Source organism: Lepidochelys kempii, chromosome 1 (assembly GCF_965140285.1).
Source record: "Lepidochelys kempii isolate rLepKem1 chromosome 1, rLepKem1.hap1, whole genome shotgun sequence".
In the NCBI taxonomy this organism is placed as follows: domain Eukaryota; kingdom Metazoa; phylum Chordata; order Testudines; family Cheloniidae; genus Lepidochelys; species Lepidochelys kempii.
In genome coordinates this window covers 333,962,691-333,984,875 of record NC_136380.1, presented here as the reverse complement: position 1 = coordinate 333,984,875, position 22,185 = coordinate 333,962,691, and the positions used below count along the sequence as shown (strand labels likewise).

Sequence of the window (22,185 nt, the reverse complement as noted above, 5' to 3'; positions counted from 1 at the left end):
TGGGATTTTTGAGCGGCTGCTTCTGCCCTCAAGGGCGCTGGAACAATTATTACAGTGGGCTGCTAAGAGCCATTGAACCAAACGGTAAACTCTGAGTGGGATGGAAACCTCTTCAAGCCAGGGGGTGTGGCCGCACCGCTAGTTCCGGCACGGGTATATCTCCGGGTCTGGGGATGTATTTGGAGCAGCTACACTTGGCTGCCTATGAATCAGGGTGGTTTGTGTGTGTGTGTGTGGGGGGGGAGCCCCACATTGTCTGGATCCCCGTGCCAGATGCAGCTTTTTTGCGGCACTTACGCCAGGTGATGAGTTGGGGGCGGGGGTCCCGTGTGTGTGTGTGGGTGGGTGTGTGGCTGGTGGGGGGGGGGGGCGGCGCACTGGGACTCCGCGTCTCCTTTAACTGCCCGGGTAAGGCGGGGGCCGCCGCTGTGTGCGCGCGGAGGGGAGAGGAGGGGGGGGGGAGCCACCTGCACTCGGCACGGAGCATGCGCTCGGCGGGGAGGCGGCGGCGGCGGCAGAGCTAGGCTGGCATCGCCCGGGTGCCCGCTCGCGCTCTCTCGCCCCGGCAGCCGCAGCCAGCGCCCCGGAGCCATGCAGGCAGCGGCGCCCGCCGCCCACGACTGACTGCCCCGCTCCCCACCGGGGCAGGGGCGAGCCCAGCCGGGGCCGGAGCCGCCCAGCCTGCGCCGAGGAGCGGCGAGAGCTCGCCTGTCGGGAGCCGAGCCCGCCAGCCATGGGCAACGAGGCGAGCCTGGAGGGGGGAGAAGCGCTGGCCGGGCTCCCCGCCGGGCCGGCGGCGGCCGGGGACGGCGGCGGGCAAGGGCTGGCAGCCGGCGTGGAGGCGGACCTGAGCCAGCTCAGCGAGGAGGAGAGGAGACAGATCGCCGCTGTCATGTCAAGGGCGCAGGGGCTGCCCAAAGGGAGCCTCCCCGGCACGGCCAGCGCGGAGCCGCCTCCCATGCAAAGGCACGCCGAGACCCCGCTCCCTCTTCCCGGCGGGGTGGGGGGCTGCTGCCGCGGCCGCAGCCCTGCGAGCCCGGTGCATTGCATCAGGAGCGGGCGGTGCATGGTGCAGGCGGGGAGTCGATGGGGAGGCAGCGTGGGTACGGACCCTGGGGTGGAGCCTCTGCTCCCCCCACTCCGAGGGTTTCTAATCATCAGGAATAAACCGCCTCACCCCACCCCCCTTCCTGGAGCAGACCCAGGGGCTGGTTAGCTTCGGTGGCAAGGGAGCCGGAGGTTTGCAGATAAGAACAATTGGGGGGGTTGGGGTATAAAGGCTTGGGATGCGCTCCCCCGAGCTAGCTTAGGAGCCAGGAGAGCTTTGCCCACACCGAGCAGTTCTGTAGCGGCTGCTACTGGACCGATGGAGTCTCACCGAATCTTCCTAAACTCTAGGGCATTATTATATTTGAAAGTCTTAATCTGCCTCTGCTAGTAACAATTGATTTATATAAATAGTCAAAGACCAAAGGCTCTCTATTTACGCCTATATAGTCCTCCCTTATGTCTTTTCTCATTTTTTTGTGTGGGGGACGGGGGAAAGACAAATAGGGAGCATGGACTGTATTGTCAAATAGTGATTCCGTGTCTTGTGTGGGCTTGACTTCACCTCTTCATGTATATCTAAAAGCTAAAACAATTTACTTCCTTATTCTCCCTCCTACCCCAAATCCGTTGCTTGCCCCAAAAGGGAATACTACTTATCTTTATGTGCTTGTAATTCAGTAGTAGTGTTAACTCACATTATGGTCAGGGAAGATAGAGGTTTCCCTTTCCCTTGTCCATGGTGCTGAAGTTGCCCTTTTCTCAGGACCACAATCCAGGTATAGCTAGTTTGGAGCCTACAATTTCAAGGGCTGGGTGTGTTGTTTGTCTTGAAGCAGGCTACAAAAAGGAACCTCCTTTGACTGCCTGTTCCACAGGTTCTTGTGGTGTACTGACCTCACGCCAGATAAATGCCAGGTCAGTTTATATAATATCAGGCTTGTATAAGTGAATGCTAAGAGAACACAAAAAAGGAGGATTGGACCAAATCCACCCTTAGAGGAACTCCACAGAGGTCAGTGGAATTACACCTGGGATGAATTTGTCTCCGATTTGCTTGAAACTGAGGTTTCATCCTATATCTCTTGCATGTTTGTTAAGAATGGACATAAAATGACAGTTTGTGTGGAATATAATTCTATAGCTAATTTAGGGCCTGCCCTGGCCCCCACTGAATCCAATGAGGACTCCTCCAGGGGTGCATAATCAAGCTCAAAATTCCCTTTTGTGTAGCAGTTTGGGATACCATAAAGACACACAGGTTTTAAAAGTTTATTGTTTTCAAGTTAACCTGCCAGTACAAAGGAAGATAAACATTCCCATTACATTGTTAGGGGTGGCTAAAATGATTTTACTTGGCCACATCTTTATATCTGCCGACAGTTGTTACCCTTAAATTATGTTCTGGGCTAACTGGAAACCCTTAGATGATTGTTATAGCTGTATAACTTAATTTCACTTTTCATTAAAATAAAACCTGTCTGTATTTGGTAAATTGGACATTTTAATAATCAGGTGTGCTTCACTATGCTGAGTAAAAAGATGATTTGTTAGGGTAGATGATAACATATCTCAGAGTTTTGTACTGGTGCTCATCACCACAGTATCTGCATGCCTATCTGTATTACCAAGTATCCATTCTTTGCTCCGTGGTTTTACTTGCTCTTTGCTGCTGTTGGGATTCTCTGACAAAGGTGGGAAGCCTGACTTTTGAGAGCCTAATGCAAAATCCATGAATTTCAATGGAAGTCCTTCAGTTGACTACTATGGTCTTTGGATCAGGCACACAATGACTTTGACTTAAGCAACTGACTAGTTTAGTGATGCTGAGATTCCTTAGCTTCAAACTTTTTTGGTCTTCCAGAGGCTGTTGCTTTGAAGAGTAATCCTATGTGAGCAAAGAAATTAGAGATGGGAAAGAGCTTTTAAGTCATCTAGTCCATCTATTTTCCAATGCAGGATTGTTCCCAACAATACATTCATAACCGGCTTATTCCAGTTTCATTTTGAAATGATTCAGGTGGTGATGCTGAAATTTAGGCTCAGTATCTGCACAGTATCACATTGCTATGGTGCCCTTACTGCACTGGTTTTTAGATTTTTGTTTTATACAAATGGAGTTTTGTTTTTAGTGTGCAGTGCTTGCCATACTAAGGACAACATATACCAACTGTTATACAGTGCATCTGAGATTCTGAGCTACCACCATTATTTCCTCTATAACAGGGAACTGATCTTCCGTATACCATTGTGTTACACATCTTGGCAACTACTGACTTTGTAATAGCACGCAATATAAGTAGTAGTATACAGGGTTTCCCCTTCACCTGCACAAAATACACCTGTAGTTATATGTATTTTTTGAGGCTTCATGCTTTCAAGTCACTGGAAATGCAGCAGCTAGTATAAGAGCAAGTAATGCATATTGTGACACTTTAACCATTTTATTATAAGCACTAAAACCATTTTTTTTTCCAAACCTGAGCACTTAAAATGAACCACCTAAATAAAATTGACTTGATTTTTCAGTGTTGAACAACTGTAGCACCGGTTAGCTTCAGTGGGAGATTCGGGTGCTCAGCACTTTTGAAGAAAATCAGACAACTTTTAGTTCGTAGTCTGCAAACTGTGACTGAATCACAATGAGCTATATCCTCAGCTAGTGGAAATCAGTTTAGCTCCATAGAATGTTAGTGGCACTATGCCAGTTTACACTAGCAGAGGATCTGTTCCGTATCATCAGAAAGGATTAGATGATCAAATCTCTTTCTAGCACAGCCACTTCATTTTTAGGTAAACTTAATTTTTATGTATGTGATTAAATAGTTTAGCAACCGCCTGTCACTGGCAAAAAAAATTGCTGTTGTATTTTGAGAGTATATGCTGTGAAAGTAGCCCAGCCTGAGAACCATGCTTCCTAAGTATTGCATTTATTCTTCCAGAATAAATACAGTCTTTTGTCAGTAGCATGATTATACTGACTCTAAGAAAGTCAACGCCGCCCAGCAGGAAACATGTTTTTGTATACATATATTTTCTGTAAATATGAAGGATTATTTAATGAGTGTTCATTGTTAATTTATTTTTGGCTTCAAAATAATTAATTTTAATTGATGGTATAAATAGTTTGGTTTAATTTTATCATGAAGGTTTTCAGGCTATTAAAGACCTGATCCAAAGCCTGCTGATATCAATAGTAAAACTCCAATTGATTTCCATGGGTTTTGGATCAGGCCCTAATAATTACATAACTGAAACTGAGTGCTTTGTTGAATCACGGCCTAAACGAGGAAGAGAAACAAAAGAATCAGGGCATTGGGGAGTGAAGAAAGTTTTGATTTGGGCCTGAGAATTCAAAAACGGCCTCCCTTTAAAAATTATGGAGTTCCTCTCCCCATTTAAAAATGTTTGGCAACAGGAAATTCCCTACCAGACAAAAATGAAAATTAAGTTCTGAGATTTACAGAAGTATCAACAACTATAAAGGCAATATGTGACTACAATAACTGATTGTTCTTAAAACTCAGTTCTTACATGGGTGTAGAAAATATTAGAAAAACTGTGCTCCCACACTCATGTGCCCAAAACTAAAAGGCCTAAATCCAGGTTTATTATTACAGAGGTAAAAGTCTTCAATAAATTTGTCCTCTGAAGTCATTTTCTTCCACAGTTTAGGTACAGTCTGTTTCCTTCATATAGAAGCATTCATTTATGGAGAATTGCAAAACAAATCTGGTCTGCACAGTAAACATGAGATCTGGCATCATCAGGCAGTAATTTTTCAATTCATGCTTTTTTAGTCTTATTAACCAATTTTGTTACAGTGTTCCTTGTTCTAAGAGATCCGTGTTCTACAGATAAGAGTGGCAGAGGCTGACTGCTTCTCCCATGAGTACACCACTTTAAAAAGTTCACAATTAGTTAGCCCTGGAAACATCATCGTTAGTTGATTTTTTTTAAAATATTAATTTCTTCCGATTTCATGCATGAGAAATTGTAATTACCTCATATTTCCTGACCTAAACTTCAAATTCTGCTTCTCAAAACATTGGTATTCAATATTCTCAGCCATTAGGCAGTATTTATGTCCATAAGTTGTTAATGGTCATACCTCCATTTTTTTTCTTAGGGTCTTGCTGTTTTGAACCTAAGCTTTCAAACTTCTTGAACAGTTGCAAGCATTAATACCAGAACCATACTCAGCCTTTACTAGTCTAAAAGCCTGTACATTTTCACTAAGCAAGCACTACATCTTTGGATGAATGCAATATGTACCACAAAGTGGCATGGAACTAAAACCAGATAGGCCTGACTGGCAGCTAGCAAAAGCTTTATAGTAAATTTGCAAACATTGTATAGATTCCGTTTATGGTTGGGCCATTCTGGATATACCTTTCTTCCTGGTAAGCAGGGGCCCCATCAAGTACTCATTGAAGTCAATGAAACAACTCTCATTGACTTCAATGGGTCATGCATTAATATAATAAAACTCCCAATAATCCATGTGGCTATCCTGGGGAAAAAAACCAAAATGTGTAGCACTGAAAGCAGCTTTCTAGTCAGAGTTAATGTTAGGGTTACCAACCTTCCAAGATAGGCCTGGAGTCTCCAGGAGTTACATTAATCTTTAATTAAATATTATGTCGTGATGAAATCTCCAGGAATATATCCAACCAAAACTGGCAACCCTAGTTAATGTGATGACAATAAAAGCAATTAGCCATCCATAGGAATCCTGTTCCCTACACCCTTGTTTTGGATAACTTTTTAAAAAGCAAGTCAGGATTGATGTGAAATTGCAAATTGCTAGAATCTTGAGAACCAAAATGCCTACCATATAGATTTTCTTAGGGTTGTTCATTGTCATCAGGGATTCATTAAAGCTCAAAATAGTCACGAATTAAAGTAGTGTGTTTCTAGTAACATTAGCTGTTTGAAATCCAGTGTAGCATGTTACTACTATTTATAACTATGGCAGTGTTCTGATGTAACTCTTAATTAAAAATTATCGTACTGCTAGTTTGTTTTTATTGTAGTCATGGACCTCAGATTCTGTAATAGGCTAACTGTAATGAATGACTGCCTGATTTTCATGATGTACAGTAAGAAATAACATGTTTGGAAATGTGGGACTATATTTAACTTGAGATGTCTGAAAACTGATCACAATGATGGCACAGGAGAGAATATCATATCCTCCAGGAAAGACTAAATGATAGCACAAAACAGAACATCACCTGTCACCCTTTAGCTAAAATACAATAGCACTGAATAGAATATCATCCCCTCCAGGTACAAACCAACAGAGTAACAATTAAAACACCATACTACACCTCTAGGTATTTTCTGGATTTGGCTCCCTTCTTTCCCTAGCTTAACCTTCTATATTCTATTATAAAACAAAGGAAAATGAGACCTGTAGAAGGAAAAAACCCTGCAGAATAAGATAGATATTTTTGTTGTCAGATGAATTATGTTGTTGGTTTTTTTAGGTGGGGGGGCAGAAGGATAGTTTCAGTGCTATTAATGAAAAAGCTAAAAAGAAGTGATTCTCTTAGCTAGCTTGTGCTTCATCTGAATGAAGATACTTTTTCTTTATTATTAATGAATGTCAGTGTAAATACTATAATAAAAGATATCTCTACATTTGGATCTATTGGGATTTTAGGTGCCTGAATCACTGCTGCATATTCAGTTGTAAATACACCATTAAAAGTAGGTACAAATAGCTAGACCACAATTACATATAAATATTTTGTAACATGTGAGTATTTTTCCTGGATGGCCATGCTTTGATCTGCTGATCATGGAACACCTCTCTCTTTTACTGTTCTTTTTGTCTCCATGTTTGAATTGTACACCCCAAGAGATACTGTGAAGAGTTAATCATCTGGGTTTAGATGAAATGGCAAATCACAGCTTAATTTTGTAGTGCTTCAGACTTCTGAAAGAAAATTCTCTGGATAAGGATGGTACTTCTGTTAGATTAGTTCCTAAATACTAAATCAGACATCAACTAAATATTCAGATAAATGTTTCTGGAACAAAAAAAATATGATAATCCTTCTAGTAATAAGCCCTGATCCCACAAACACTAAAGCACATGAGTAATTTTACTCATATGAATAGTCCCATTGAGGACTACTCACATGCTTGAAGTTAAGTAGTTGAAGATTCAGTGGCCATAATCTTTAACTTTTCCTACCTTATTTTTCTTTACATTTTAAAAAAAATATATTTTCTTCCAAAGAGTTCAATAATTACAACTAATTTATAGTTAGTTTTTTCACTATTTTTATTTTACTGTATTTATCTCCCCACAGACATCCTGAGCTTGATATAAACCACTATGCAAGACAGCCAGGTAAGTCTCCATCCAGTTTAAGCAAAAGCAGAACGGTAGATGTGTTGAAGACAGAACAACGGTCGCCTGGAAGGAGCCCTTCTTCCACTAGTCTGAGAGAATCTAAATCCAGGACTGATTTTAAAGAAGATCAGAAGCCAAGTATGATGCCTAGCTTCCTCTCTGAGGCCAATCCATTAAGTGCAGTCACTTCAGTCGTAAACAAGTTCAATCCTTTCGATTTGATATCGGACTCTGATGCAGCCCAGGAAGAAGCCAACAGGAAACAAAAAGCAGTTCAGAAGGACCAGGGAAAGCCTGAGGAGCAAAAGGGACATGCAAAGCATCCAACTCAGCAACAATCTCCAAAGCCAACAGTTCAGCAAAAAGAGCCTGTGAAATCTGCACCCCAGCAACCAGGGCCTTCCAAACTGCCACCCCAACAGCAGCAACCAGGGGCAGCTAAGCAAGCTCCGAAACCAGGGCCTAGTCAGCCAACAGGCCCTCCATCAGAACAAGCAAAACAACCATCTCAACAACGAGGGCCACAGAGAACTCAGCCCCAGCAATCAGAATCCACAAAGCAGGTACCTCAACAACAGAGTCCTGCAAAACCTTCAACACTGCAACCAGGCCAGACCAAAACATTACCACAGCTGCCAGATGTTGCTAGAGCACCATCCCACACACCAGCTCCCGGAAAGCCATCAGCACAGCAGCCAGGTCCTACAAAACAACCATCTCAGCAACCAGGACAGCAAGCAGGTCCTGCAAAGCCATCGCCTCAACAAGCAGGGCCTGCCAAACAACCATCTCAGCAGCTTGGGCCTGGGAAGCCATCCCCACAGCCCGCAGGACCTGCTAAACAACCATCTCAGCAGCTTGGGCCTGGGAAGCCATCCCCTCAGCCAGCAGGACCTGCTAAACAACCATCTCAGCAGCCAGGGCCTGGGAAGCCATCCCCTCAGCCAGCAGGACCTGCAAAGCTACCATCAAAACAACCAGGACCTACAAAACTATCAGGCCAGCAACCAGGGCCTGGTAAAGCTTCACAGCAACAACAAGTAACTGCAGCCACACCTGCTGAATCAGCCCCAAAGAAAACTTTCTGTCCTCTTTGCACTAGCACTGAACTGCTGCTGCACACTCCAGAACAAGCCAATTACAATACATGCACACAGTGTCAAACCGTGGTCTGCAGCCTGTGTGGCTTTAATCCCAACCCGCATATAACAGAGGTGAGTAGCCTCTAACATTGATTTTCATTCTAGGCCCCAAAATTGGGTAAAAATTCACTATGGCTAAGTCCAGAAGCTATTATGGTTTGTAATACATCACATAGGCCGGTTATAGCAAGTTAAGAGGAGAAGGTGAGGTTGTTTAGGCAAACAATTCACATTTCATTTGGAGGGGAATGACAGTTCTGTGTTTCTAGTGTCTAACACAATGGGGTCCTGGGCTGTGACTGGGGTTCCTAAGCATGACTGACATAGAAATAATAAGAGAGAACCTAATATGAACCTTCCTTTAAAACAATTGCTTTTGTTTTGATTTAAACACTCCCCTTCTGTGTTTGTAGTTCAGATACCATAGTCTCCTGCTGATGTCTGTGAACCAGAAAGATAAACTGATATAGGAAATGACTAAGCAATAAAAGTGACACTGACTAGCTTATATTCAATATCTGTGCTGAGCAAGGTGCAAAAGTAAACAAGCAGTCCAGATGTTGAAAAAATAAATGAGAATTTTTAAAAAAATCTTTCTTTTTTAATATCTGGAGCAATTAGTCACACGTGGAAATTTGTGCTTGAAATGGATACAGGGTCAGATCCTCAGGTGGTCTAGATTGGCAGTTTTGGAGCTCCACAGGTGTGTAGACCAGTTAAGAATCTGGCTGATGATTTGTAATTTGATGGTTTTCAATTTGTTTTCAATAAGGTGGACCATTACTTAAGACTGAATAATCCTTCTGTGGACTATCTCCACTCCCAACCCTGATCTCCACTCCTGTAATAAAAGTAATATTAGGACAGTATTTTTAAAATGAACTTGTTTTAATTTGATGTGTGTGGTGGCTTGATTAACAACCTCTATACTACATTTGTGTTGTGTGCATCCTCTCCATGGGAATTCACATTAATATCTGGACTCCTCTTGTTGCTTTTAAACCCCCATTACTCTAATTTCCCAAAGATGCTTTGTAGTTTGCGTGTGTATGTTTTCAGTGCCTGCGTTTTTGGCATCACCTAGAAATTTGAGCACAGTAGAACTGGTATCAAAGAAAAACCCAACAAACCAGTCATGAAGCAATCAGAGAGGATGTTAGAGAGGACTGTTGGTTTGTTGTTGGTTTTTTTTTTTGTTTGATTGTTTGTTTTAGATGGGAAGGAAAGCTAATGGAAAGAAGCCTGAACTGGGCAACAACTAGAATTTCAACATGAATTTGGAGAAAAAGTAATCAGTTGTGCTTAGCTTTGGTCTGGTATATAAAGACTACAATCGACAACCAGAAAGAACATTGATAATTGATACATCTCATTCACATGCACATCTTGTACCAGTAAAAAGAAAAGGAGTACTAGTGGCACCTTAGAGACTAACCAATTTATTTGAGCATAAGCTTTTGTGAGCTACAGCATCCAATGAAGAGAGCTGTAGCTCATGAAAGCTTATGCTCAAAAAAATTAGTTAGTCTCTAAGGTGCCACAAGTCCTCCTTTTCTTTTTGCGAATACAGACTAACACGGCTGCTACTCTGAAACCTGTCATCTTGTACTAGTGGCATTTTTGGATGGTACCTGGTGACAAATGGCATGTAGTTCACATTTGTCAACCTTGGTTATTTATTGGTTTGCAGTCTTTTTAATAAAGAAATAAAATAAAAAAGGTTTACAGTGGTAACTCTCTGCACCTCTATGCAGAGGATACAAACTTGAGTTCAGAGCCCGTTTGAGTCCACCCCTGGGATATCAAAGGATGCCCTGGAGTTGATGTTCGGAAATTCTCAGGGCTTGGCTACACTTGCAAGTTACAGCACAATAAAGGAGCCCCGGGCGCACTAGCTCACTACCTGTCCACACTGGCAAGGCACGTAGAGCGCTCTGACTCCGCGGTTACAGCGCTGCTGATACTCCACCTTGGCGAGTGGAATAACGTTTGCTGCGCTCCCGCTGGAGCGCTGCGGTGCCAGTGTGGATGAGGTGTTGCATTACTGTTCTCTGATCAGCCTCCAGAAACATCCCATAATCCCCTTAAGTCAAGTGGCCACTCTTGTCATTGTTTTTGAATCACTGTAGGAATGCAGATATGGCCTTTGAAAGCTACATTTCTGAAACCCAGCTGCCTATCTCCTCCGAGACAAAGCAACCATTAGTGTGGAATTCTGTGTGTGAGAGAGAGAGGCAGGTGGGGGGGGTCTGCTGCTGTCTGAACTTACAAGACAGCATGCTGACAGGCTCTCAGCCCCCCAAAAACCCACTCTCTCTTCCCCCACATACACACAACACATTCCCTGTCACACTCCATCCCACCCCACCCCCATTTGAAAAGCACATTGCAGTCACTTGCATGCTGGGATAGCTGCCCATAATGCAGCATGCCCAATGCCGCTGCAAGTGCCGCAAATGTGGCCATGCCAGCACACTTGAAGCTGTCAGTGTGGACAGACTGCAGCGCTTTCCTTACTGCGCTCTACGAAGGCTGGTTTAACTCAAAGTGCTCTACATCTGCAAGTGTAGCCATGCCCTTAGATTAGCAGAAGTGTGAATTGTGCTTTACTGCCTGTGGGTTCTGGGGCCATTTGCAGGACGTGTTCAAGAGGAGTGACCAGAGAATACTGCTGCTGGAGAATGTTTTATGGGACGTTTTAGACAGGAGTGTTCTTTAGTGGGGTCAAAGGAGAAACACTGGTACCCTGAACCTCTACTGCCACACTCCCACACCTAAGTCTAGCTAGTTGGGTGGGACTGTGGTGCTGCATCAAATTACAGAAAAATAATTGGATGATTGTCTAGGTTTGGAATAATTGATCTCGAGAATAATCTAGAAAGATTGTTTAGAAACAAAAATCATTAAGCAGCCACTGGAAATATTATAGTATGACAGTAGTGATGTTATTTGCGGTGTTGTTTTAGCCTTGTTGGTCCCAGGGTATTAGATAAAGTGGGTGAGGTAATATATTTATTGGACCAACTTCACCTTTTAATCGGCCACTTCACCTTTAATGGTCCCTTGAAGTATGTGTTAACTACTTATGCTAAACAAACTGTTCCATCTTGTATTTGGCTGTGACACTCTGAGCAAGTTTCCCAGACCTGAAGAAGAGCTCTGTGTAAGGTCAAAAGTTCATCTCTCTCACTAACAGAAGTTGGTCCAATATAAGATATTACCTCACCCACCTTGTCTCTGTAGTAGTGATGTTAGCCATATTCAAAGATCAAATTCTTATAAACCTTTATTTTCAAGCCTTTGCAGCTTTCTGGTACAGGGAGAAAGAGAAAAACTACTTTAGTTGAAATTTCTCCTGCTTGTTTGGCATGCCCAATTGATAAAATTTTATTTGACCCATTTTATATTCAGTTATTGGAGCATGGTTCAAAGGCTTTCCTTCTGTCTTTCTCTCTCTCTCTCTCTCTCTCTCTCTCTCTCTCTTTCTTTCATTCTCCTTAGTGGGATTCTGATAGTTCAAAAGTTGGTGTATGTTTAAAATATCAGATTTCCATGAAGATAGTCAAGAGCCTTCAATGTATTTGAACCAAACTGGTTTAGAGAGAGCTGTAAGTATTTGAAAAATCTTCGATTTTCCACTAACTTTTTAAGTAGGCATTATGCCTGGGTATGAAATTCAATATGTTGAGACAATAAATACAGCTGCCTTTAAGACCACCTGATTGCATACATATGTAAAAGGACATTTGAATTTCATATCATACTTTGAAATAAACATGGGTAAGGCATTTATTTCACAGTGCAATCATTTCAATAAATGAAGAAGTGCTTCTAATCTAGTCAGCTACTAGCTCTATGCTGATGACTCCCATATCTACCATTCCCCTTCTGCTCAGCCTCTCATCTCCAATCTTGCTGAAATCTCATTTTGGATGTTCTGTGACCATCTGAAATGGAATATAACAAAACCTGAACTCCTGATCTTTCCCCTCTGAGCCCTTCTCCCCTCCTTTATTAAGCTCAAAATCTTATCCCTCTTTTCATCCAATGCCCAGGCTGTTGCCAAATCTTGCTGCTTCTTCCTATACCACATCTCATACATTCTTTTCACCATACTGCTTGAAAACAATACTTTGTTCCTTAGTTGTATGTCACTGTGACTACTGTGAAAACTTTATGTTCCTGGTTTGTCCTTATTACTCTCCAGTCCATCTGTTAAAATAATCTTCCCTCTCACCACTCAGATCTTACCATTTACCTAATGAAATCCCTTCTTTGACTTCTTCTCACCTGCTGCGTAATATTTAAGCTTCTCGTGCTCCCCTTCGTGTTTTCCATTCATACCTCTTTCATTTGGAACTCTCTCTTATTCAGGCACAGTCTCTCTCCCAAAAAATGACAATTCTAAATGAAAAATAAACGGATGAACAAAAGGTAGGGGGAAGAGCTACAGCATGTAACAGAGGATTTTCATTGTTTAGTTCCCCGACTATTCCTTTGTAAACTACTATAACTGCCTTCTGCAGGGGTTCTTGCATCTTCCTCTGGAGCATCAGGTTCTGGGCACTGTCAGTGATGGGCGATTGAACCACTAGTCTGGTCCAGTATGTCAATTCCTACATTTCTATATTACTAGTTGGCAGATTTCTTGCAGGCATCACAACAGAAGTGGCTCTTGAAGAGGAGGGTTGAATAAGGACTAGTTCCAGAAGCTCCAGGCAGACTAGCTCCAGAAGTGTATTCAATGCATCAGGACAGCACAGCACAGAAGAAAGTACAAAATAACATCAGAGGTTCACCCTCTCTTCATTTAAATCCCTACTTAAAATTCACATTCTATATGAAGCCTATCCACCTCAATTCGCGATAGAGAACTTTGTAACCAAGACCCAAAAGTGATACTGTACTGCTAGGAGATCAGATCATCATTTGCACCAGGTGACTGAACTAACTTACATTGCAAATATCTTTGGACAAGGTATTGTCTGTCTTCAGTTTTGTGCAGCATATTCTAGACAGAAAACACACCATAAATAGTGTCTGGCAACGTATGTCTCTCTAATCTGTCTAGGTATTTATATTCAGTTCATCACTGTGTTATATGAGTGCCTAGAAACAATTACATAAGGTAAAAAAACCCATCTAAACACAGTTGATGTTTGGTCCTCCGTTCTATTTCTCATATACACACTTTTGAATCTCATATAAAAGATAATGAGAATGTCCCTCAAATAACCAGCCTCCTAACTATGTGTTTTATTGTGTAATCATTTGGAATTTTTTCCCCTTCATTTTATTTTCCTTCTTACATTCCCTATTGTAAAAACCAACAACACAGGTCATCAGTGAGGACTGATCCCAGCACCTCCAGATCCGTTAAGCACTACTCATATCTTTAAATACTTGCTTTGCCAAAGTGCATGAACTTCTATACGTTGTTTCCTTTGGCTGGTAGTTGTAGCAGACTGTCATCCTCTGTGAACCAGCCACTAAAGAAGATGCATAACACATACTCAGCCAGGGATTGTGCTGAGATAATGTACCTGTATGTTCATTACACTGGATGTCCATAAAGGGGCAGATGGACTCAAGTTCTAGAGCTCTTAATGTTGTACACCCTAGTTATATTTTTCAGATCTCCTCCATGGGCTTCTCTTTGATACCACATGCCTTTAGAGATCCCGCTACTTTCAAACAATTCATTCCACCTTTAATCTATCTCAGTCATCTCTTCTGACCTTCAATAACCCATTCCACATGTTTTCAGTGGTGTAATATGGCTGCTCTTCCCTTCTACTTTCCTGTTACCTTCTCCTTCCATTTTGTTACAGAATTGGAATGTTCTTCATGATAAATAATAGTTATTTACCAATACTTGTCATTGTGCCATGTCTTTGGTGAGGGAATGGTTTGGTAAGGTGCATGTTAAATACATGTTATTAAGAATTTAAACAGAGAAATTGAGGAAACTCACTGATGATATCCACTGCAATTATAACTAAACTGCTTTGCACATCTATATTAAGAAACTCATTTAAAAGTACATACAATAGTTCAAAATACTGTTCTTACACAAGGGAGTATCTTGTTATTCAGAGGAAAATAGGACTGTAAGGAGCTTCTTGGGTCATCTAATCTAGTCCCCTGCTGTCCTAGGGAACCTCATTATATAGTCCCATTCATGAATTTATCGAGCCCCACCCAGATAAGTACATTCCATTCCTGGGGGAACCTTCATTATGACTTTTGTGAATTTGAATTCACAAGCATAATTTTGCATTAAAAGCACATCATTTTGGATAAACCTAATACAGTATTGCTAGAAGTGTTTTCATTATTTTCTTTTTTGACAAATGCTAATGAAGACAGCCTTTTATTAGATCTAAGTATTCTCTGCAATGCTTACAGTTCAAAAACTGCAGCATTGTGCTAGTGCATGAGAACCAGAAAGTGACCTGGACTAGAAACTTACTGTAAACAAAAATAAGGCTTCAATCCTAGACTCCAAGTCTAGGCTTTATTATAGTAGTAGAAATAGCTTTGACATGGCAAGCCCTCTGTAAAATACTCTTAGTCCTGAAAAGTATTTATTACTGATGGCAACATGAAGAAGGCAGTGCAAAATAGAAAAGTAGTAAATGTTTGAATCCTTTCATAAACTATTATAAGTATGAGGTGCAGACAAAATGAAAGTTTAAAAAAAATCAGATCAAGATTATGTATTTATTTTATTTATTAGTATCTAAATATATCATATCAGATTCAACTCTTAGATATACTGGTGTGAAGCCAGAGCTACTCCATTAAAGTGGGTGGAGTTACTCTGGAGTTACACCACGGTAGTAGAGATCAGGATCTGACCCAAAAAATATTCAGTCACTTATCTAAAACGTTTCTTATCTCCTTGTGTTAAATGAAATATCTGCAGTTAAATCCTCCACAGAATGATTGGAGTTTCACTGTTACTAAATTGCAGTTTACACATTGCTGTGTACTGAAATAATTGGGTACTTTGGATTAAATTAATCTCTAGTGTAATTTCTTTAATTCTACTTTGCTATAAAAAAGATACACTTAAAGTAGAATATAGTGTATATGTTTACACTAAGTGGAATTTGTTGGAAGAATTGATGAGCTCCTCAAATGAAAAGTGCTAAGTACGTACACAATAGTATTGTTCTGTTCTGAAGTATTCCTGTTTAAGAATGCAATACACTTTCCATTATTCTTTATCAGAGGAAGTTTACATGTCTACATTAGTACTCTTTAATTCAGGGCAGATTCGTATTAAAAACATTATTGTCCTGTAGCTTCTAGTTTCTTTAATGCAAAAAAAAAAAAAAAAAAAAGAGCTAAGAGAAGCTGAACGATCGTTAGTGTACGGCAAGAAATGCCTGACCTTCCAACATGTAGGCTAATCATTTTAAATAGAAAATACGCTAAAAGGCTTTTAAACAAGTTACCACTAGCCCAGGAAACTCTTCCGTCCAGTTTTTAACACAAGTAAATTATGAATTAATCTGCAAAGCTAAAGGTATCAACTGCAGTGAGCCATCTGCACTGGTATTACTGTTGCCCAGCAACTGTAATTTACTACTGCATCAGGTCATGTGATATGGGATGCTGTTTTCTGGGTAATCACTGGGCAGGAAGTGTGGATGATTCCTTCTTTGAACAAAAGGGATAATCTGTTGTCAAATCCCAGTAATATTCACTTGGTTGGATGCTTTTTATGTAGAACAGATGAACTTTTACTTGTTAACCATTTGTGTTCTATACTGTTAGTGGTAACAGCTAATTTAGAGCCTGTCATTTTGTATGTAGAGTTGGCATTTTTTTGCATTTGTCAACATTACATTTCATCTGCTTTTTTGTTTGCTCAGTCACCCAGTTTAGTGAGATCCCTTTGTAACTTTGGTCTGCTTTGGACCTAACTGTCTTGAGTAATTTTGTGTCGTCTGCAAATTTTGCCACCTCCAGATAATTAATGAATATGTTGTCCCAGTACATAGCCTTAGAGGACCATGCTATTTACCTCTCTCCATTGTGAAAACTGACCATTTACTCCTACCTTTTGTTTCCTATCTTTTAATCAGTTACTGATCCATGTGAGGATGTTCCCTCTTTTCTCGTGACTTCTTAGTTTGTTTAAGAGCCTATGGTGAGGGATCTTGTCAAGGTTTTTCTGAAAGTCCAAGTACACAATATCAACTGGATCACTCTCGTCCACATGGTTGTTGAATGACCCCCTCAAAGAATTCTAATAGGTTTGTAAAGGCATGATTTCCCTTTACAAAAGCTGTGCTGACTCTTCCCCAATGTATTGTGTTTAACTATCTTTCTGATAATTCTGTTTTTTAAAATGATTTAAGCCAACTTGCCCAAACTGAAGTTAGGCTTACTGGCCTGTAATTGCCAGGGTCACCTCTGAAACATTTTTTTTTTTAAATTGGCATTACATTTAGCTACCCTCCAGTCATCTGATGCAAAGTCTTATTTAACTGATACATTACATACCTGAGTTTAGAATGGCCATGTCATCCCTGTTGTATTTGGGCTGGAGCTGAACCTATTGCTTCTTTGCCCACACCAGGATTCTGAGTCTTAGAGCCTTTTCTGTTATGATGCTTTACCAGCGTACATGATACTGCATAGAATTATAACTGACTTGCATTTTTAAGGGCCTAATTTTATCTAGGTAGAAATGTATTCTATAAATCAAATTCAGATTCCTGTCTCTGGCTCCTGTTGGAGGCTTTGGGAGCCATAAACACGTGTTTGTTCCCATGCTGGGAATTGACTTCTAGGTCACGCTTTGGTGCAGAGTTGGGCCTTTTAAATACATTGGACCTGATTCTCATTTACACTGAGGCTACTTTACAATCCCCTGCATTGTAAAGCGTTCATAAATTTTACACTGAGCTGGGAACATATGCTTATGTTGTATACACATTTTAAGGCTCCTTTACACTGCCAGGAGATTTAATGTAAATGACAATTTGTTTAATTATCTTAAAACATAGCTTTGCTCTGAGAATTGGCTGTTAGAATAGCTACATTTTTATTGTCTCAGTGAATGTTGTTTCAAATGTGCTCAATTTGAAATGTAAAGAAGATGTGTTTTTTTTTCCTTGCAGCCATACTGGAAAACAATATGTTTTAGTTAAAATCATGCAGGGTCTTCCACAGAAATAAAAACCCTGCAAGTCAGCCAAAGCATTCTGTGACACCCGTGCAAGTCCGTTGCCTTCAATGGGTTTGCACAGGTGTAACAATTCTATTGATAACACACAAGAAGGAGTAGAATCCAGGTCTTCCTGAGCTGTGTTGTCTCTGTATGGCTAAGGAAAGTTAAACATGAAAGCAATAAATATGTATTTTTGTCACTGGAGTCAGCAGTTCTGACTCTGAATGCACAGAGAAAGAAGAGCTGTTGAATAAGATGGTACAGGTTTGTCTTTCATGGTCACTCTTCATAGATGGTATTGCTAGAAAATAGAGAATAAACTTACTTTGGAGCTCCCGTTTTTAACTAGTACAGTCATTAGAAAGCTGTTATTATTTCTCTGAACATATGGCAGGGCTGTGAAATATATTTTAGTGTTTGCTTATTATTTTGAAATTACATAATATCACATCAGAGAGCTAGGCGATGAGGATTCATAGATTCATAGGTATTAAGGTCATAAGGAACCATTATGATCATCTAGTCTGACCTCCTGCACAATGCAGGCCACAGAATCTCACCGACCCACTCCTACAATAAACTTCTCACCTATGTCTGAGCTATTGAAGTCCTCAAATCATGGTTTAAAGACTTCAAGATGCAGAGAATCATCCAGCAAGTGACCCAGGCCCCATGCTACAGAGGAAGGCGAAAAACCCCAGGGGCCTCTTCCAATCTGCCCTGGAGGAAAATTCCTTCCTGACCCCAAATATGGCGATCAGCTGAACCCTGAGCATATGGGCAAGATTCACCAGCCAGATACCCAGGAAAGAATTCTCTGTAGTAACTCAGATCCCACCCCATCTAACATCCCACCACAGGCCATTGGGCCTATTTACCATGAATATTTAAAGATCAATTAATTGCCAAAATCATGTTATCCCATCATACCATCTCCTCCGTAAAGAGGAAGAGGTGTAACATAGAAACCTCTACTCCACCAAAGAATCCACTGGGGTGATTGTTCCTTGGCCAATTACACTAGCTTTAGTGCCTGTTTACATCAGACCAGTGGGGAGGCCACACTGCACTAGAGGATTTTGCCCTTTTTGGCTCTGGGAAGAAATAAATATAACGAAGAAAGAATTTGGGATTTGGGCCAGGGCATTGCTGCCCATGACACATTGCTCTGACTGCTCGCTCTTTCTCCTTTTATGATGATGGTCATTGAATAGAGGGGAAGAGGTGCTCACCCTCCCACAACTTTTACATTGTCTGTAAAAATATGGAAGAGCAGCCCTGGATACAGCCCAAGCCTACTCCCGGTGAAGTCAGTAGCAAACTCTTTGATGGCAGCAGACACATGATCAGGCCCATTCTTCAATATGTTTTAGTTGATAAAATGCAGCTCTTAACGTAATTTATTTACAACTCCTCCAGTTAAAACACATGCAAACTACAGTTCTCTGAGTTTAAAATGAAATATATTGGTTATAATGGCTTTGGAGTTTTGGCACTTAAATTCCTCCCAGGCATTTCAGTGGAAGGAATTATGGCTAAAACAGAGGGATTTTTTAAAAAAAAAGGTAAAATCCCTATGTTTTTCCTTCTTCATTTCAGTTGTAGGAGTTACCCATTAACTTTTATTTTAAAAGCTTTATTTTGATTCAGAAAGTAAAAAATGAAAACACAGGATATAAAGGCACTTAACATTGTTGGTGCTCAAGTTAATATATTGCAAACTGCAGTACAGAGCGGACTCATATTTATTTATTTAGACTCTAATTGGACACTATAATCAGGCTGGACTTAACCAGGTGCTGTGTTTACCATTAATTATATCACATGGTGAAGAAAGCATTTGATAAAATTAAAAGGCCATCATTATTTTTTTAAATGTCTTTATTGGTGGTAAGAGAGACAAGGTGTGTGAGGTAATATTTTTTATTGGATCAACTTCTGTTGGTGAGAGAGACAGGCTATCAAACTTACACAGTGCTCTTCTTAGGTCTCAGAAGCTAACTCAGTGTCACTGCTAAATACAAGGTGGAACAGATTGTTTACCAAAAGTAATTAATGCATATTTCAAGGGACCATATAAGGTGAAGTGACCCATTAACACCCCTCGCGTCATAGGAAGGAAATGAAGGGGGGGAGGGGGGGAGAAACAGCTGGATGGGATTATTAATGGGTTACAGACTGTTGTAATGAGTCATAAATCCATCTGTTCAGAACCTGATTTTTAGTGTCTCGTAAAGTTATGAATTTAAACTCCCAGGCTTGTCTTTTGAAAGTGTTGTGCAGGTTTCCTTTTATGATGAGGACTGATAGGTCAGATATTGAGTGATGACTTTGTGAAAAGTGTTCGCCCACAGGTGCTAGGGTGTTTTTGTCTTTTATCGTTTTCCTGTGTGAGTTCATTTGAGAGTGTAGTGATTGTCTAGTTTCACCCACATAGTTGCTATTGAGGCATTTAGTGCACTGGATGAGGTACACCACATGTTGTGACTGGAATGTGTCCCTACAGGTATGTTGTGTGGGGTGTTGATCATTGTAGCAGTCTGCAGGTTTTGTATCTGTTGTTCTGTCAGGATATGGTGCTGCTTTGAGTTTGTGCGTCCTGGTTTGTTAGGAGCTAGCTTCTGAAGATGAGCTTGGAGGGATTGAGGGGTTGTCTGAAGGCCAGAAGAGGGGGTTCAGGAAAGCTTTCTTTCAGGATGGGGTCCCCATCAACTATGGGTTGTAGTTGTTTGATGCTACCCTATATGAGTTCCGTGTGGGGTGGTAGGTGACAACTAAGGGTGTGCAGTCGAAGGGGGTTTTATTTCTGTATTGAAACAGGTTCTCTCGGGATATTTGGGTGACCTGTTCCATGATGTAATCTACTTCTCTGGTGGAGTGTCCTTGTTTAGTGAAGGTGTTTTTGAGCATCTTAAGGTGTATATCCTGGACTTTCTCCTCAGAGCATATTCTGTGGTATCTGAGTGCCTGTAGATCAGTAGTTCTCAAAGCCGGTCTGCCGCTTGTTCAGGGAAAACCCCTGGCTGCGGGAAGGGCAGCCAGCATGTCCCTTGGCCCGTGCCGCTTTCTGCAGCCCCCACAGGCCTGGAGCGGTGAACCGCTGCCAGTGGGAGCCGCGATCGGTAGAACCTGCGGACGCGGAAGGTAAACAAACCGGCCCTGAACAAGCGGTGGACCGGCTTTGAGAACCACTGCTGCAGATAACAGATTTCTTGGTGTGTTTGGGGTGGTTACTGGATCTATGAAGATGGGTGCGATCATAAAATCTCTTTTATGGTCATTGTTAAAAATGTATTGCTGGGTAAGTACAGAGGGAAACATAATAATTAAAAAGCAGTCTGGGCCAATTCAGTTTTCATTTCCATGGGTGCAACTTGCAGTAAATTCAATGGGAGTTACACACACTTGAAATGGGAGCTGAAGTTGTTTCTTAATTATTTTGTCCTGTAAGCTTGACTCATCCCCTTGAATACCAAAACGTTCACCACATAAAATGTCCTCGTTTTCATCTTGGTTGGTGATAGGGATGAGGTTTTGCAAGTCTGTGGAGGGAGCAGGATGAATGAATCTCCCCTCACCTGAGGCAGCCAAGAGCCTATAGGGAATTTTGTACTACCCCTGTGGTCTGCTCCTCTGTGCAGCTCCCTTTGTCCCTTGGCAATGTGGCTCACTCAGGATATATGATATCACTGGCTTTGTGGCTGCATGTGTGCCCTGCCTTCCCCTCCAAAGGGAATAGAGCAGCGGTGGCCAACCTGAGCTTGAGAAGGAGCCAGAATTTACCAGTGTACATTGCCAAAGAGCCACAGTAATATGTCCGCAGCCCACCATCAGCTCCCCCGCACCCCGCTCCCAGTGTCTTCCGCCCACCGGCAGCCACACCGGAGGAGGTGGGAAGGGGTGGAGTGGGGGCAGGGCCTGTGGCAGAGCCAGAGGTTGAGCAGTGAGCACCCCCCTAGCACATTGGAAAGTTGGCACCTGTAGCTCCAGCCCTGGAGTCGGTGCCTATACAAGGAGCCGCATACTTAACTTCTGAAGAGCCGCATATGGCTCCGGAGCCTCAGGTTGGCCACCCCTAGAATAGAGAGTGTGGAGGGAGGAGTAGGAGATAATGCTGTAATGAGCAGAACTAACTCTCCTGCTGGAAATTGTTGCCGTGCAGGATACCATGCCAAACTGAGTAGTAATGAAAAGCATGGGGAATGCCATGTGGAACAGATGTTTTCCTGGCTTCATCTTCCTCTTCCTCTGGCCTGACATGTCCTTTCTGAAATCCTCTGGAGCCCCAACTGCAACTGTGCAGATAGCCTTCAGGAGAAAACAATGGTGTATTTGTTCTGCTCTCCTCTCTTAAAACAGTTATGGGGGCATAAGAAGAGAGCAAGAATGGTCCTGAGATTAGGGTCGTAGCCTGGGACTCAGAAGAGCTCAGTTCAATTCTT

At 41.7% G+C, this 22,185-nt stretch overlaps 1 protein-coding gene across 5 annotated transcripts in view; it reads left to right on the top strand.

The window, feature by feature from the left end:
- The first annotated feature begins 506 nt into the window (after window positions 1-506).
- Window positions 507-22,185, top strand: part of PCLO (piccolo presynaptic cytomatrix protein) — a 514,652-nt gene continuing 492,973 nt past the window's right edge. For all 5 annotated transcript variants that reach the window (XM_073328638.2, XM_073328636.2, XM_073328635.2 and 2 more), the window contains exons 1-2: window positions 507-966; window positions 7,371-8,628. In XM_073328638.2, coding sequence (XP_073184739.2) covers window positions 734-966; window positions 7,371-8,628 — 1,491 coding nt within the window. In that variant the 5' untranslated portion in view covers window positions 507-733. The remainder of the gene's footprint in view (window positions 967-7,370; window positions 8,629-22,185) is intronic.